The 14,071-nt window shown below is 63.3% G+C and overlaps 1 protein-coding gene and 1 long non-coding RNA gene across 5 annotated transcripts in view; one reads left to right on the top strand and one right to left on the bottom strand.

Moving 5' to 3' along the window:
• Positions 1 to 14,071, top strand: part of HEPHL1 (hephaestin like 1) — a 40,816-nt gene that overhangs the window by 23,453 nt on the left and 3,292 nt on the right. For 2 of the 4 annotated variants that reach the window (XM_060179674.1, XM_060179676.1), the window contains 7 exons: positions 1,597 to 1,747; positions 3,184 to 3,396; positions 4,876 to 5,089; positions 6,552 to 6,733; positions 10,947 to 11,087; positions 12,492 to 12,598; positions 13,415 to 13,637. In XM_060179674.1, the coding sequence (XP_060035657.1) occupies positions 1,597 to 1,747; positions 3,184 to 3,396; positions 4,876 to 5,089; positions 6,552 to 6,733; positions 10,947 to 11,087; positions 12,492 to 12,598; positions 13,415 to 13,637 (1,231 nt within the window). The remainder of the gene's footprint in view (positions 1 to 1,596; positions 1,748 to 3,183; positions 3,397 to 4,875; positions 5,090 to 6,551; positions 6,734 to 10,946; positions 11,088 to 12,491; positions 12,599 to 13,414; positions 13,638 to 14,071) is intronic. The other 2 variants (XM_060179675.1, XM_016187129.2) reach the window with 1 other exon arrangement.
• Positions 5,427 to 6,200, bottom strand: LOC132534945 (uncharacterized). Its single transcript, XR_009546709.1, has 2 exons — positions 5,760 to 6,200; positions 5,427 to 5,648 (listed from the first exon to the last, which is right to left on the bottom strand). It is a non-coding gene; the product is annotated as an uncharacterized LOC132534945 (long non-coding RNA).

Raw genomic sequence — 14,071 nt, 5'->3', positions numbered from 1 at the left:
CTGGCCGGCTGAACCGGACAGCTGCATGGCTGTGTGTCTGTGTGTCTGAGAGATGCAACTTTGGTTTTTTTTGTTTTTTTTTTTGCTTTGCAGCACTGTGAATCCACCACTCATAGTGGCCTTTTTTTTTTTTTTTTGATAGGACAGAGAGAAATTGAGAAGGGAGGAGAGATAGAGAGGGAGAGAGAAAAATAGACACCTACAGACCTGCTTCACCACTTGTGCATCCTCACAGCAGGTGAGGAGTGGGGCTCGAACCCAGGCCCTTGCACAGCTCCTTGCACTTACTACTGTGTGCGTTTCACTGGGTGTGCCGCCCCCCAGCCCCTGAGATGCGACTTTCCAAAGGCAGGGGTGCTGACCTGGGGCCTGGGCGCTGCCCATGGTGGCCTGGCATTTGCCTCCCAGAGCTGCACACACACGTCACGTGGGGTGTTTGTCACCAGGGCTTTGCAGACTCACCCTGTGGGTTCTCCCAGGCCATGACTTGGGGCCTCAGGCTGGTGAAGGCAGAGGGTCCACCTCACAGACACCAGGAAGCCCCATGGCCTGTGGGCACCGACCCCCGCAAGTCCAGACCTCAGGGCTCCAGCCATGTCTCCACAGTGGATGTGCAGCTGGGTGTGGAGAGAGACAGACAGACAGCTCACTGGGAGCAGGAGTCAGAGGCAGCTGAGTGGGTGAAGGCCTGCCTGGGAGGCCATGAGTGTGAGAACAGGGAGGCTGTCCCCGCCCCTGCATCCAGCGGCCACCGTGAGAGTACACAGCGTCTTCCTGAAGCAGAGCGGCCCTCCCACATGACCACCTACCTCCCCACCTGCTGGGGGAGGCCTGAACTGCCACCTGCAGAGGCCCGGCTTGCTGCCTGCCTCAGAAGCACTTCACGGGGGCCGGGTGGTAGCGCAGCGGGTTAGGCGCACGTGGCGCAAAGCGTGAGGTCCAGCGTAAGGATCCCAGTTCAAGCCCCCAGCTCCCCACCTGCAGGTAACACCTGCAATAATAATAATAACAACAACAACAACAAACAACAAGGGCAACAAAAGGGAAGAAATGGCCTCCAGGAGCAGTGGATTCATAGTGCAGGCACAAAGCCCCAGCGATAACCCTGGAGGCAAAAAACAAACAAACAAACAAAAACAGTTCACACACTGGCAGTAACTTTGGCCGCACGAGTTTGCCAGTGAGCTCCCTAATGTGGGGTATTTCCAGTTCCTGTGGCACTTTTCATGGATTTTGTGTGAGTGGCCGGCCTTGAGCAGTATTTGGCTCTGGTAATGGCTCCTGCAGACGCTGGGGTGCTTGAGGCAGCCCTCAGTGTTTCTGTCGGGGCCGTGGCAGAGACAGAACTGGAGCTTCCTTGGGCCTGGAATGCTGAGGCCCTGGCGTCCTGCTCCGAGACAGATGTGGGGAGGGCAGGGTGGCCCCTGGCCCTGCTCCATGCTGGCTGCTCCTCCTCCCAGCTGTCCCCAGGCCTGTCTCGGCTGTGCTGTGCTGACACAGGGAGCATGGAGGGCACGGGATGCAGAGTGGGCCATGAGGCCATGCGTGCAGATCTGTCCCTGCAGCTCTGCACTCCTGCTTCCTCCCTCCCCACAGAAAGGGGTAGACAGGGAGTTCCACCTGCTCTTCACCGTCTTCGATGAGAACCTGAGCAGATACCTTGACGAGAACATCCAGAAGTTCTCCTGGCGCCCCTTCAGCGTGGACAGGGAGGACAAGGACTTTGTGAAGTCCAACCGCATGCACGGTAGGGGCCGGGGTGCACAGGGCGGAGGTGCTGTGGTGCCGTCTGTCACCAAGACCTGGCAGGCGTTGTGTGGCCTCCCGCCTCCCAGAGAGGCTGAAACTGCTGCTACGTGCGCAACACCACGGCGTAAGAGCCGAGGCCGCCTTCACGTGGGGAGGTGCCTGCAGAGGGTGGGGAGGGTCAGCTGCGAAGTCTCCTCTGCTGGGCCTGGCGTGGGATCTGGGACCCGCCCTAGCTCCCAGGCCCCCCCTTGGGGAGGTGCTTCCCTGCTGCTCCACACACCTGCTCACTGAGCCTCTGTCCCCGATTGGGTCGGTGGCGTGCATGCATGTGTATATCTGGACATGAAGCCCGTGCCGCTGCTGACTGAGGGATGCTGCCTTCTGCCTCAGCGCGCACACGGTGACTGGGGGCTGCAGGGTGCTGAGGAGGAAGCCCCCTCACCAGCACCTGCTCCGTAGTCGGTGGCAGAGACACTGCTGGCCACAGCGGCAGCCCTTCAGGTTGGTGAGGAGAGTCAGCAAACCTGGCCTATGACACTGCTGGCAGGCGTCTCGGAGCTCCTCGTGGGGAGCTGGCTTTTCCCACAGTGGGCAGTGGGAGTGGAGGGGCAGACTCCAAGGCACGTCACCAGTGAGACAAACCCCGAGCAGAGCACCCTCTTGCGGGGGAGCTGCGGGTCCCACACTGCACCCACCTGGGGAGCAGCATGGTTCTGAATCTGCCAGGTCAGGGCCGGGGGCCGCTGCCAGCAGGCTGAGATTACTGGGGAAGAGGGAAACGGCCCAGTTTGGAGATACTGAGGTAGTCGTCATGTCAGTCACTTTACTTGACCTGAGACAGGTCGTGGTAGGGCAGGCCATATCCTCTAGAGGAGCATTGGTTCTGGAAGCCCAGCGCCCCTCTCCAAAACCAGTCCCTTGGCACTGAGTGAGCCTGCACTTGTGATGCCAGCCGGCAGCCGATAGCTGAGTGACAGAACTACACGATCAGGGCCTGGCGACTGCAGTCGTCAGCAAACGGGGACCTTACAGCTGAGATGGACGCACGGCTGAAGAGACTCACTAGGGGTGCCCAGACCGGAGCCTCCAGAGCCGGGGTCCCCATGGCAGTTTCCGGAAGGCTACTGTGCTCACAAGGAGGTGTCATCTGTGGTCTGCAAAGTCCCCTGTGCAGTGAAGGCTTCCTCGCCTGCCACTGGGCCATCTGAGGAGTAGGGCAGGAAACAGCCAGGCATAGCTGCCGGTGCCTGGAGCGCTGCAGGGCGTTAACTAGAGCCTCTCACTCGTAGGCAGCTTCACCGGGAGCTTGCCTGGGTGCCTTTAGCCCCTGCTGTGTGCTCTCTGATGGCAGGGTCTTCCATGACGAGAGAGTGAGAATGTGTGTGTGCAGGGTCTGCCCTTGGTGGTGGGCTGACGGCCTCTCTCCCTGCCCAGCCATCAACGGCTACATGTACGGCAACCAGCCGGGCCTGAGCATGTGCCAGAGGGACAGGGTGTCCTGGCACCTGATGGGCATGGGCACCGACACCGACATGCACGGGGTCTACTTCCAAGGCAACACCCTCCTGCTTCGGGGGGCTCACCGGGATAGCCTGGCCCTGTTCCCACACGTCTCCACCACCACCTTCATGCAGCCTGACCACGCAGGTGAGCACCACTCCCCACCCTGCCACCAACCACAGGGTGCCGCGGAAGTGGGCCAGACACGGGCGCTTCTGCCAGAGTCTGAGCGGGGAGGAGCCCAAGCTGTGCCAGTCCCAACTGGTGTGAGGATGAGGGAGAAGCAGTGGCTCGTGCCCAGCAGGCAGAGGTGGGCGTCCCTGGCCCCGGGAGAGAGGGTGCCTCCTGCTTCCCTAAACTTTGCTTAGTAACGAGAGAGAGTGTCGCTCTGACTCACACAGTGCCAGGCAGACGCTGGGCTTCATGCCTGTGAGTCCATGGCTCTGCCACTGCACCTCCTGGCAGCTTCTGATGGTTCTGAGCTGGGCCATCGCTCACTGCCTGCTTGGAATTGCTCTGGGGGGCTGGCCTGGCCTGGTGCTCCTTCCCTGGCACAGAGTGGGGCTGTTGGTCAGTGATCAGGTGTCTCTGCTTTCCCCGGAGGGCGCCCAAGGAGGGGCCAGCACCTCCCTCTCTGGAAAGCAGAGCATCTGCAGACATGGAGCCACACAAGGCCTTGTGTGCCAGTGTCCCCAGGGCCAAGTAAGTCAGTGCCCCACGCCCACCCAGCCTTGTCCCGAGCTTGCAGGTGGTCAGTCTGCTGGGCAAGTGCTCAGCCTGCCTGGTGCTCTGGCCTTGGTGGTGAGTGCATATCCCACAGTCACAGGCCTGCTTGCTGTCCCCCAGCTGCAGGCCGCCAGGCCGCCATGTGCCCCCTGCCCAGACCCCACAGTGCTCAGTCCTAGGGAAGGCAGATCCTGAGGATGGGGGGCCCTGGGCACCCCAGATGTGTCTCCTCATAGTGTCACAGCACCTCCTGTGGTCTTAGGGTGGCTCTGCACCCCTGGGGGCTGCCAGGAGCTGTGGCCTGTATGGCAGAGCAGAAGCTCCCTGGGCTGGCAGCAGAGGCCCTGCAGGGGAGTGGGGGGAGCAGCTTCACTGGGAGCTCAACTCCTGCAATAATCTGGTCCTCTGTGACTTGGGTGAGCATCTAGAAAGCTCTGCTCACAGTGTGGCACCATCTGCCGTGAGCCAGCTGGGTGTGGGCAGGGACATCAGGGCTAGCCGCCATCCTCTCATCTGGTGCACCACAGCCCCGCAGGGCTGAGTGAGATCACTGGCAACCTCCCCTGTGTCACTCTGCACTTCATGAACCCTTTAGGGAGAGTGCCTGGCTGCACAAGCTGGCCTCACCCGCGCCTTCCTGGCGCTGGTCCTGGCGTGCAGAGCCCTATCTGGTCTCCATTCTCAGGAGCGCCCTCCCGGGGAGCCATGTGCAGCGGGACCCAGGGACCACGTACCACTCTGTGTCCCCAGATATGCCAGCAGGTGCTGGCTCCCGGGAGCAGTGTGTGGTCCTGGGGACCTGACCCCCACTCTGAGGCCATGTGGAGGGGCTGTGAGCCTCCTCCGCCTGCTGGCCAGAGTGGGGAACAGGCGTGCTGAGCCGTGCGGCCCTCTCCCCAGGTCTGTTCAGGGTGTTCTGCTCCACTCTGGGCCACTTCTCCAAAGGCATGAACCAGATGTATGAGGTCGGCAGCTGCGGCATGAAGGACCCCGCCGAGCAGCCCTATGGGATGATGCGGACCTTTTACATCGCCGCTGAGGAGGTAGAATGGGATTATGCCCCCAACAAAAACTGGGAGTTCGAAAAGCAGCACTTGGACGCCGGAGGGGAAAGGTACTGGGGCCCAGCTGCATGGGGGGGCGGGTGCTGGAGGAATGAGTGCAGACAGCACTGAGGCAGTGAGCTCAGACCCAGTGCGGGCACTCCCTCACCTCCATGGGTCTGCTCCTCACCTCCACGGGGTCTGCTCCTCACCTCCACGGGGTCTGCTCCTCACCTCCACGGGGTCTGCTCCTCACCTCCATGGGACCTGCTCCTCACCTCCACGGGGTCTGCTCCTCACCTCCACGGGGTCTGCTCCTCACCTCCACGGGGTCTGCTCCTCACCTCCACGGGGTCTGCTCCTCACCTCCACGGGACCTGCTCCTCACCTCCACGGGGTCTGCTCCTCACCTCCACGGGGTCTGCTCCTCACCTCCACGGGGTCTGCTCCTCACCTCCACGGGGTCTGCTCCTCACCTCCACGGGGTCTGCTCCTCACCTCCACGGGGTCTGCTCCTCACCTCCACGGGGTCTGCTCCTCACCTTCATGGGAGCTGCTCCTCACCTCCATGGGGTCTGCTCCTCACCTCCATGGGGTCTGTGCCTCACCTCCATGGGACCTGCTCCTCACCTCCACGGGTCTGCTCCTCACCTCCATGGGGTCTTCTGCTCCTCACCTCCACGGGGTCTGTGCCTCACCTCCACGGGTCTGCTCCTCACCTCCATGGGGTCTGCTCCTCACCTCCATGGGGTCTGCCCCCTCACCATAGCCAGCTGCCCACTGCCCCAGGAGGCAGCTGGACTGAGGTGCTGGGTGTCACCTGCTCCTCTGGCAGCCCTGAGAGGGGCAGCTCTGCAGGGAGCCCGGGGGCAAGATAAGGGGGGGTGGGCCAGTGCTTGCAGGCCCCTCCCCCATGCCCGTGGGTGCCCACACGCTCTCCTGGATCCCCGGGGGGAGAGGGGGTTGCGCTCCCAAGGGAGTGGAGAAGGGGGAGCTCTGGCTGGAGGGTGGGTCTCAGCACACCGGCCCTGGCCTGAGGTCAGCACAGCACCGGGGCTTGGGGAGTGCTGCCTCTGTGGCACCCTCAGCACCCACACAGGGAGCCCAGCAGCCAGACCTCTGCTCCTCAGCTCCTGCCCTTAGCCCACAGGCCTGGCCTCTGGCCACTTGGCCACCCCAGCAGGAGGGGCAGGGGCGAAGGTCTAGGGTCAGAAACAGCTTGTTCAGGGGAGCTGGCCAGGAGAGGACACTGCAGGCACACAGCTCACAGAGCCCACAGCCGGGCGGGCTGGGTCCTCAGGAGCAGTGGGTGGAGCTGGGCAGCAGGAGGGATGAATGTTCCGAATGGGCTGCAGGGCGTGGGGGCAGGGGCACCGAGAGCCAGGATGGGTACACCCGCGGGTGGGTCAGCTCAGAGCCCGAGAGCCTGCAGTGGCACAGGATGGGTGAAGGCAGGGCTGGTGGGCCTCCGCTACCCCCCCCAGGCACTGGGCCCAGCAGAACCCTGGGACAGCTGCGCTCCTCCCGCCACAGGCATGGAGACATATTCATGAACCACACCGAGAACTGGATCGGCTCCCAGTACAAGAAGGTGGTGTACCGGGAGTACACCAACGGGGAGTTTGTGGAGATCAAGGCCCGGCCCCCTCAGGAGGAGCACCTGGAGCTCCTGGGTAGGCACCAGCCCATCTCACCTGCCCCCAGACACTCTCTGGGTGAGCACCAGCCCAGCTCACCTGCCCCCAGACACTCTCTGGGTGGGCACCAGCCCAGCTCACCTGCCCCCAGACACTCTCTGGGTGGGCACCAGCCCAGCTCACCTGCCCCCAGACACTCTCTGGGTGAGCACCAGCCCAGCTCACCTGCCCCCAGACACTCTCTGGGTTAGTACCCAGCCCCAGCTCACCTGCCCCCAGACACTCTCTGGGTGGGCATCAGCCCAACTCACCTGCCCCCAGACACTCTCTGGGTGGGCACCAGCCCAGCTCACCTGCCCCCAGACACTCTCTGGGTGGGCACCAGCCCAGCTCAACTGCCCCCAGACACTCTCTGGGTTAGTACCCAGCCCCAGCTCACCTGCCCCCAGACACTCTCTGGGTTAGTACCCAGCCCCAGCTCACCTGCCCCCAGACACTCTCTGGGTTAGTACCCAGCCCCAGCTCACCTGCCCCCAGACACTCTCTGGGTGGGCACCAGCCCAGCTCACCTGCCCCCAGACACTCTCTGGGTGGGCACCAGCCCAGCTCACCTGCCCCCAGACACTCTCTGGGTGGGCACCAGCCCAGCTCACCTGCCCCCAGACACTCTCTGGGTGGGCACCAGCCCAGCTCACCTGCCCCCAGACACTCTCTGGGTGAGCACCAGCCCAGCTCACCTGCCCCCAGACACTCTCTGGGTTAGTACCCAGCCCCAGCTCACCTGCCCCCAGACACTCTCTGGGTGGGCACCAGCCCAGCTCACCTGCCCCCAGACACTCTCTGGGTGGGCACCAGCCCAGCTCACCTGCCCCCAGACACTCTCTGGGTGGGCACCAGCCCAGCTCACCTGCCCCCAGACACTCTCTGGGTGAGCACCAGCCCAGCTCACCTGCCCCCAGACACTCTCTGGGTTAGTACCCAGCCCCAGCTCACCTGCCCCCAGACACTCTCTGGGTTAGTACCCAGCCCCAGCTCACCTGCCCCCAGACACTCTCTGGGTTAGTACCCAGCCCCAGCTCACCTGCCCCCAGACACTCTCTGGGTTAGTACCCAGCCCCAGCTCACCTGCCCCCAGACACTCTCTGGGTGGGCATCAGCCCAACTCACCTGCCCCCAGACACTCTCTGGGTGGGCACCAGCCCAGCTCACCTGCCCCCAGACACTCTCTGGGTGGGCACCAGCCCAGCTCACCTGCCCCCAGACACTCTCTGGGTGGGCACCAGCCCAGCTCACCTGCCCCCAGACACTCTCTGGGTGAGCACCAGCCCAGCTCACCTGCCCCCAGACACTCTCTGGGTTAGTACCCAGCCCCAGCTCACCTGCCCCCAGACACTCTCTGGGTGGGCACCAGCCCAGCTCACCTGCCCCCAGACACTCTCTGGGTGGGCACCAGCCCAGCTCACCTGCCCCCAGACACTCTCTGGGTGGGCACCAGCCCAGCTCACCTGCCCCCAGACACTCTCTGGGTGAGCACCAGCCCAGCTCACCTGCCCCCAGACACTCTCTGGGTTAGTACCCAGCCCCAGCTCACCTGCCCCCAGACACTCTCTGGGTTAGTACCCAGCCCCAGCTCACCTGCCCCCAGACACTCTCTGGGTTAGTACCCAGCCCCAGCTCACCTGCCCCCAGACACTCTCTGGGTTAGTACCCAGCCCCAGCTCACCTGCCCCCAGACACTCTCTGGGTGGGCATCAGCCCAACTCACCTGCCCCCAGACACTCTCTGGGTGGGCACCAGCCCAGCTCACCTGCCCCCAGACACTCTCTGGGTGGGCACCAGCCCAGCTTACCTGCCCCCAGACACTCTCTGGGTGGGCACCAGCCCAGCTCACCTGCCCCCAGACACTCTCTGGGTGGGCACCAGCCCAGCTCACCTGCCCCAAGACACTCTCTGGGTGGGCACCAGCCCAGCTCACCTGCCCCCAGACACTCTCTGGGTTAGTACCCAGCCCCAGCTCACCTGCCCCCAGACACTCTCTGGGTGGGCACCAGCCCAGCTCACCAGCCCCCAGACACTCTCTGGGTGAGCACCAGCCCAGCTCACCGGACCCCAGACACTCTCTGGGTTAGTACCCAGCCCCAGCTCGCCTGCTCCCAGACACTCTCTGGGTTAGTACCCAGCCCCAGCTCGCCTGCCCCGAGACACTCTCTGGGTTAGTACCCAGCCCCAGCTCACCTGCCCCCAGACACTCTCTGGGTTAGTACCCAGCCCCAGCTCACCTGCCCCCAGACACTCTCTGGGTGGGCACCAGCATCAGCTCACCTGCCCCCAGACACTCTCTGGGTTAGTACCCAGCCCCAGCTCTCCTGCCCCCAGGCACTCTCTGGGTTAGTACCCAGCCCCAGCTCTCCTGCCCCCAGGCACTCTCTGGGTTAGTACCCAGCCCCAGCTCACCTGCCCCCAGACACTCTCTGGGTTAGTACCTAGCCCCAGCTGACCTGCCCCCAGACACTCTCTGGGTGGGCACCAGCCCAGCTCACCTGCCCCCAGACACTCTCTGGGTGGGCACCAGCCCAGCTCCCCTGCCCCCTCCCCAGAAACCCACAGACACACTGTTCACATGTGCTCACAGGCTTCTTCATACACGAATGTTCACACATGAATACACACACAGAGTTCACACGTGTACTCACACACATGCTCACTCGCACACGTGGATCTTCACAGACACACAGCTCACCTGCTCACATGTTCACATGCACACACACGTATGTGGGCACTCACACAGCTCCCCTGCCCGCACATTCACACAGCATCCTGTGAGCCTGGGGCACGCAGGTGCCAGGTGCCTTCTCCCACCTGCAGCGTCAGGGGCACCGTGTATGTCACTCTGCAGCCCTGAACCACATCTGTCTAGAACCTGGGGCCTAGGAAGAGATGGTGCATCCGGGAGGTAGTGCCTGGTCTCGCCAGTCACCCAGGGTCAGGCTCGGCGCCACAGGGGAGCCGTCTCTCCACCCAGTGTGAGCGCCTGCTCTGGGTCTGCTCAATGTCCCATACGTGCCTGCCGTGCCCACAGTCCCCAGCAGGGGGCAGGGCCCGCCCCATTCCACAGTGCTCAGAGGCAGGTGCCCCATCGCTGCTGCCCCCCGGGAAGCTGGGTCCCTTGGGCTGGTGCCCCAGCCTTCTGGGGGTGGTGTGCAGGCTCGGCTTCCCCTCTGGGAAGCCCCCAGCGGTGGGCACAGCTGTGGCGCTAGCTGTGGCATGGCGGCCCCTGATGCTCACTGCCCGCTGAGCCTGCTTCAGCCGTCCATGCGTGCTGCCCAGCTGCTGCGGAGGGGTTGTAGCACCCACAGGGCCCGCTGAGGGTAGTGCTGGTAGACACAGTGAGGATGCTGACACTCACCCGGGGCCGCTCTCAGGAAGGAAGAAAGCAGGGCGCGAACCCAGGTCCTCCCACCAACCAGTCACTACGTGGATTTTTCCCCCTTTTCCCACTATGGTTTCTTGGTGTAGGGGATTGAACCTGAGACCTCTGGATGCTCAGGCATGAGAGTCTGTCACATAAACTGCTATGTTCCGCGGCCCTGGCTGTGTGTGTGTGTGTGTGTGTGTATGTGTGTGTCTGTGTGTGTCTGTGTTGGCACCAGGGCTCTGTATGTGGACAGTCTCAACCCTCCAGGCTGCTTGTCTTTTTTTTTTTTATCTTTATTTGTTATTGATTAGTGACAGAGAGAAATTCAGAGGGGGGAGATAGAGAGGGAGACAGACACCTACAGCCCTGCTTCACCACTCGTGAAGCTCCACCCTCTGCAAGTGGGGACCAGGGGCTGGAACCTGGGTCCCTGCGCATTGTAATGTGAGCACTTAACCAGGTGCACCACCACTTGGCCTGTTGGCCTGCTTTTCTATTCAGATAGGGACAGCAAAGCACCAAAGCCTCTTCCAGCACCCTGGCCCCTCCCATGTGTCACTGGGGCCCAGCCTTGGGCTGCACATGCAGCAAGGCGTGTGTCCTACCCAGTGAGCCATCTCTCTGGCCCTCCATGGACATTGACTTGCTCATTTATTTGCTTCCTGTGAGACAGAGTCTCAGGTAGGAGGGAGACACCAGAGCACGCAGTGGCACACACACTGGGGATGGACCCAGGGCCTCTGGCTGCAGGTGCTGCCCCCTCCCGCTGGGCCGAGGCTACGTGGCACGCTTACCCTGAAGGCAGACTCCCCAAGCAGCATGAAGCTGGGAGCTGGGATAAGCAGCACAGCCTCTCAGGCCGGCCTCTGCCTCCAGGCCCCATGATCCATGCAGAGGTGGGCGACTCCATCCTCATCATCTTTAAGAACAAGGCGGAGCGGCCCTACTCCATCTGGGCCCATGGCGTGGAGGCCGTGGACAGCGGGAAGCAGCTGCAAGTGCCCGCCACCAAGCCAGGTGCGTCCACGCCCCGGGGGCGGGGTGCGTTCACCAGAGCCCTGCCCAGCTCAGGCTGGTGGTCGGGCCTCAGGGCCCCAGGCAGGAGGGTCTTTGCAGAACCACCTGAGGGCAGGTTTTGGAAGGCCGGGAAGGGCAAGGGGATGGCCCAGTTTCTGGGGCTGCTCGGGGCTCGCGCAGTGGCCTCGTGGCCGGGAAGGACACTGAGCTGCGGGACCTGCCACAGGGGTCCCGGAGGCCGTGGGTGCCTGGGGAGGTGTGGCCCTCCTCGCTGCTCACAGTGAACGCTGCTGCCCAGCAGCAGGTGGCACAGGAAATGAGCCAGTGCTTGCAGACAAACAAGCAGGTGCATCACCAGAAACCCTGCGAGAGACTTGGGGGGTCACCTGCACTCTGCACTGAGTGCCCAGCCTGCAGGGAGGGTGTGCCTGCGTGCACGGACAGGCGGGGTGCAGGGCGTGCTGGCTTCTGGTGCCCTGCCCTGCCCTACCCGTCCCCAGGCTGTGCTCTGTGCCCTCTCCTCCCAGCCGTGGCTGCCACAGAAGAGCAGCTTGCAGGACTCCCTGCGTGTGGGTGGGGCGGCCGCTGTCCCACTGAGGCACCTGGGGCAGGATGGGTGCCTGCCCCTGGATTGGATTCTGAGGGTCCCTGCAGGGAAGGGGAGGTCAGAGGGCCTCACCCCAGGGATTGGCTGGCCTTCCTGGCTCGGGCGAGATGCAGAGGTGAAGGGAGAAGGGGCCGCAGGGTGGGGGCAGCCCTCTGGGACTGTGTGGCAGTGGTTACGGGGGGACCTCACAGCCGCTTCACGTGCTCATGCCTGCCAGGTCCTTGCACAGGGGTGTGTCTTGCTTGGGGGACCCAGTGGCGTTGATAAGGGGACCTCGCCCTGGGGCCTACAGCTGGCTCTACTTGGCCCAGGGCGCTGGGGCTCCAGGCCGAGTGTCCCTTGGGTGGGGTGGGCAGAGAGCTGCGGGGACTGTGATTCATGGTGGCTTTTACTGGGAGATGGCGGTGTCATCTTGGTCCCGCTGATTCAGGGAGGGGAGGGTGCACGGGTCCTTCATGGGTGCTGGGCCAGCCGGCCACATGGTGCTGTCTGTGGGGGCAGGGACAGACCAGAGGCCCACCCACTGGAACCCAGAGAGCCCACAGACAGGGGACCCCAGCCCTGGCAGTGTGGCCACAGGGTGGAGGAGAGGCCGAGCCCCCTGGACCTTGTGGGAGCCAGGGGTGAGCAGGGACGGCGGCCACACGTGCTGAGTGGTGGCGGGAGGGCTCCCTGTGTGCGGCCCCCAGGCAGGACCAGTGTGAGCTGCCACGTTCTGAGGGCGGGACTCCCCAGCCCACGAAGACCCCCATGGACCAGGGCCACCACTGAGTGCTTCCTCCTCCTCCCTGTCACAGGAGAAATCAGGACGTACCGATGGAACGTCCCAAAGAGATCGGGCCCCGGGCCCTCGGACCCCAACTGCATCCCCTGGCTGTACTACTCCACGGTGGACTTTGTGAAGGTGAGGGAGCCATGGCCTCCCAGCAGCTTCCCATGAGCCGGGCCCAGGTGTCCATACCTCTGCTTACGACAGGGACCCAGGCCAAACAAGACATTGGTTTAGGACTCTGGAGGCTGCCGAGAGTGCAGGAGGAGCAGGGCGGGAGACTTGTGGTCGCCAGCTCACCAGAGTGGTTTCAGCAGAGAGCGGGGCCGCCAGATAAGCGGGTAACCGGCTCTCCAGATAGTGGTCGCGGTTTGCTGGTATTACCTGCCTGGTGTGTGGAGGCTGTGGTGTGAAGAGTCCTCAGGCCCGCCAGAGCCCTGAGAGAGGGATGCTGCGGAGAGTCCCTGAAGCCACAGGCTGTGCGGGGCACACGGGGCTCCCTGAGGGGCTGAAGGCAAGGATCTGGGCCGCCATGAGCCAGCCCGGTGCTGGGCATGGCCGACGTCCACAGGAAGGTCCCTCCTCATGTGAAAGGCGAGCTTTAAGGAAAGTGAGGGTCATCTGGCCCCTGCTGCCCACGGGGTGGGGCCGTCTGCCCCGTCCTCAGCTGCATGCACAGTGGAGCACACACGGCTGACCGTTGGCATAGGCTGGGTGGTCCCCCGGCCCTCACTCAGTGTGTTCCCCTGGGCCGGCTAGGCCCCGTGCAGTGTGAGCTGAGGCGCCAGGGGCTCTGCCGGCCGCCGCGGGGTGCAGTCGGTGACATGTGGATGTCCACGTGGCTGTCGCTGTGGCCCGAGGGGTAGATGGGAGCGCAGTGTGAGCCAGGCCTCCCCACCCCTGGCTGCCCAGCCCTAGGGGCCGTCCTCACCCGCTGCTTCGCCCACACAGGACATGTACAGCGGCCTGATGGGCCCGCTGATCACCTGCAGAGAAGGCGTGCTCAACGACAAGGGGAGGAGGAGCGACGTGGACCACGAGTTTGTCCTCCTGTTTCTGGTCTTCAATGAGAACGAGTCCTGGTACCTGGGCGACAACATCAAGAAGTACCTCAACAAGGACCCTCGGGACTTCAGGCCCGCGGATGACTTTGAAGAGAGCAACAGGATGCACGGTGCACACCCGCTTCTCAGCCAGATGGGCCCATGCGCCTCCTGGACACGGGGGGGGGGGGGGGGGGCTCCAGGAAGCCCAGGTTTCCCTGGGAACACATAGGTCCTCAGAGACCTTGGGGGGGGGCTCCCGTCTCTAAGTGCAGGTGCCCTTAAGCTGTGAGCCCGGGGAGGAATCTAAAAAACAGAACCTCCCTGAGAGTCGTGCATAAGCGCAAGGACTGGTGTAAGGATCCCGGTTCCAGTCCCCGGCTCCCCACCTGCAGGGGAGTCGCTTCACAGGTGGTGAAGCAGGTCTGCAGGTGTCTGTCTTTCTCTCCCCCTCTCTGTCTTCCCCTCCTCTCTCCATTTCTCTCTGTCCTATCTAACAATGATGACATTGATAACAATAACTACAACAATAAAACAAGGGCAACAAAAGGGAATAAATAAATAT

This window comes from Erinaceus europaeus, chromosome 20 (assembly GCF_950295315.1).
Source record: "Erinaceus europaeus chromosome 20, mEriEur2.1, whole genome shotgun sequence".
In the NCBI taxonomy this organism is placed as follows: Eukaryota; Metazoa; Chordata; class Mammalia; order Eulipotyphla; family Erinaceidae; genus Erinaceus; species Erinaceus europaeus.
Note: the sequence above shows the minus strand (reverse complement) of the source record. Positions and strands in the feature narration are given on the sequence as shown.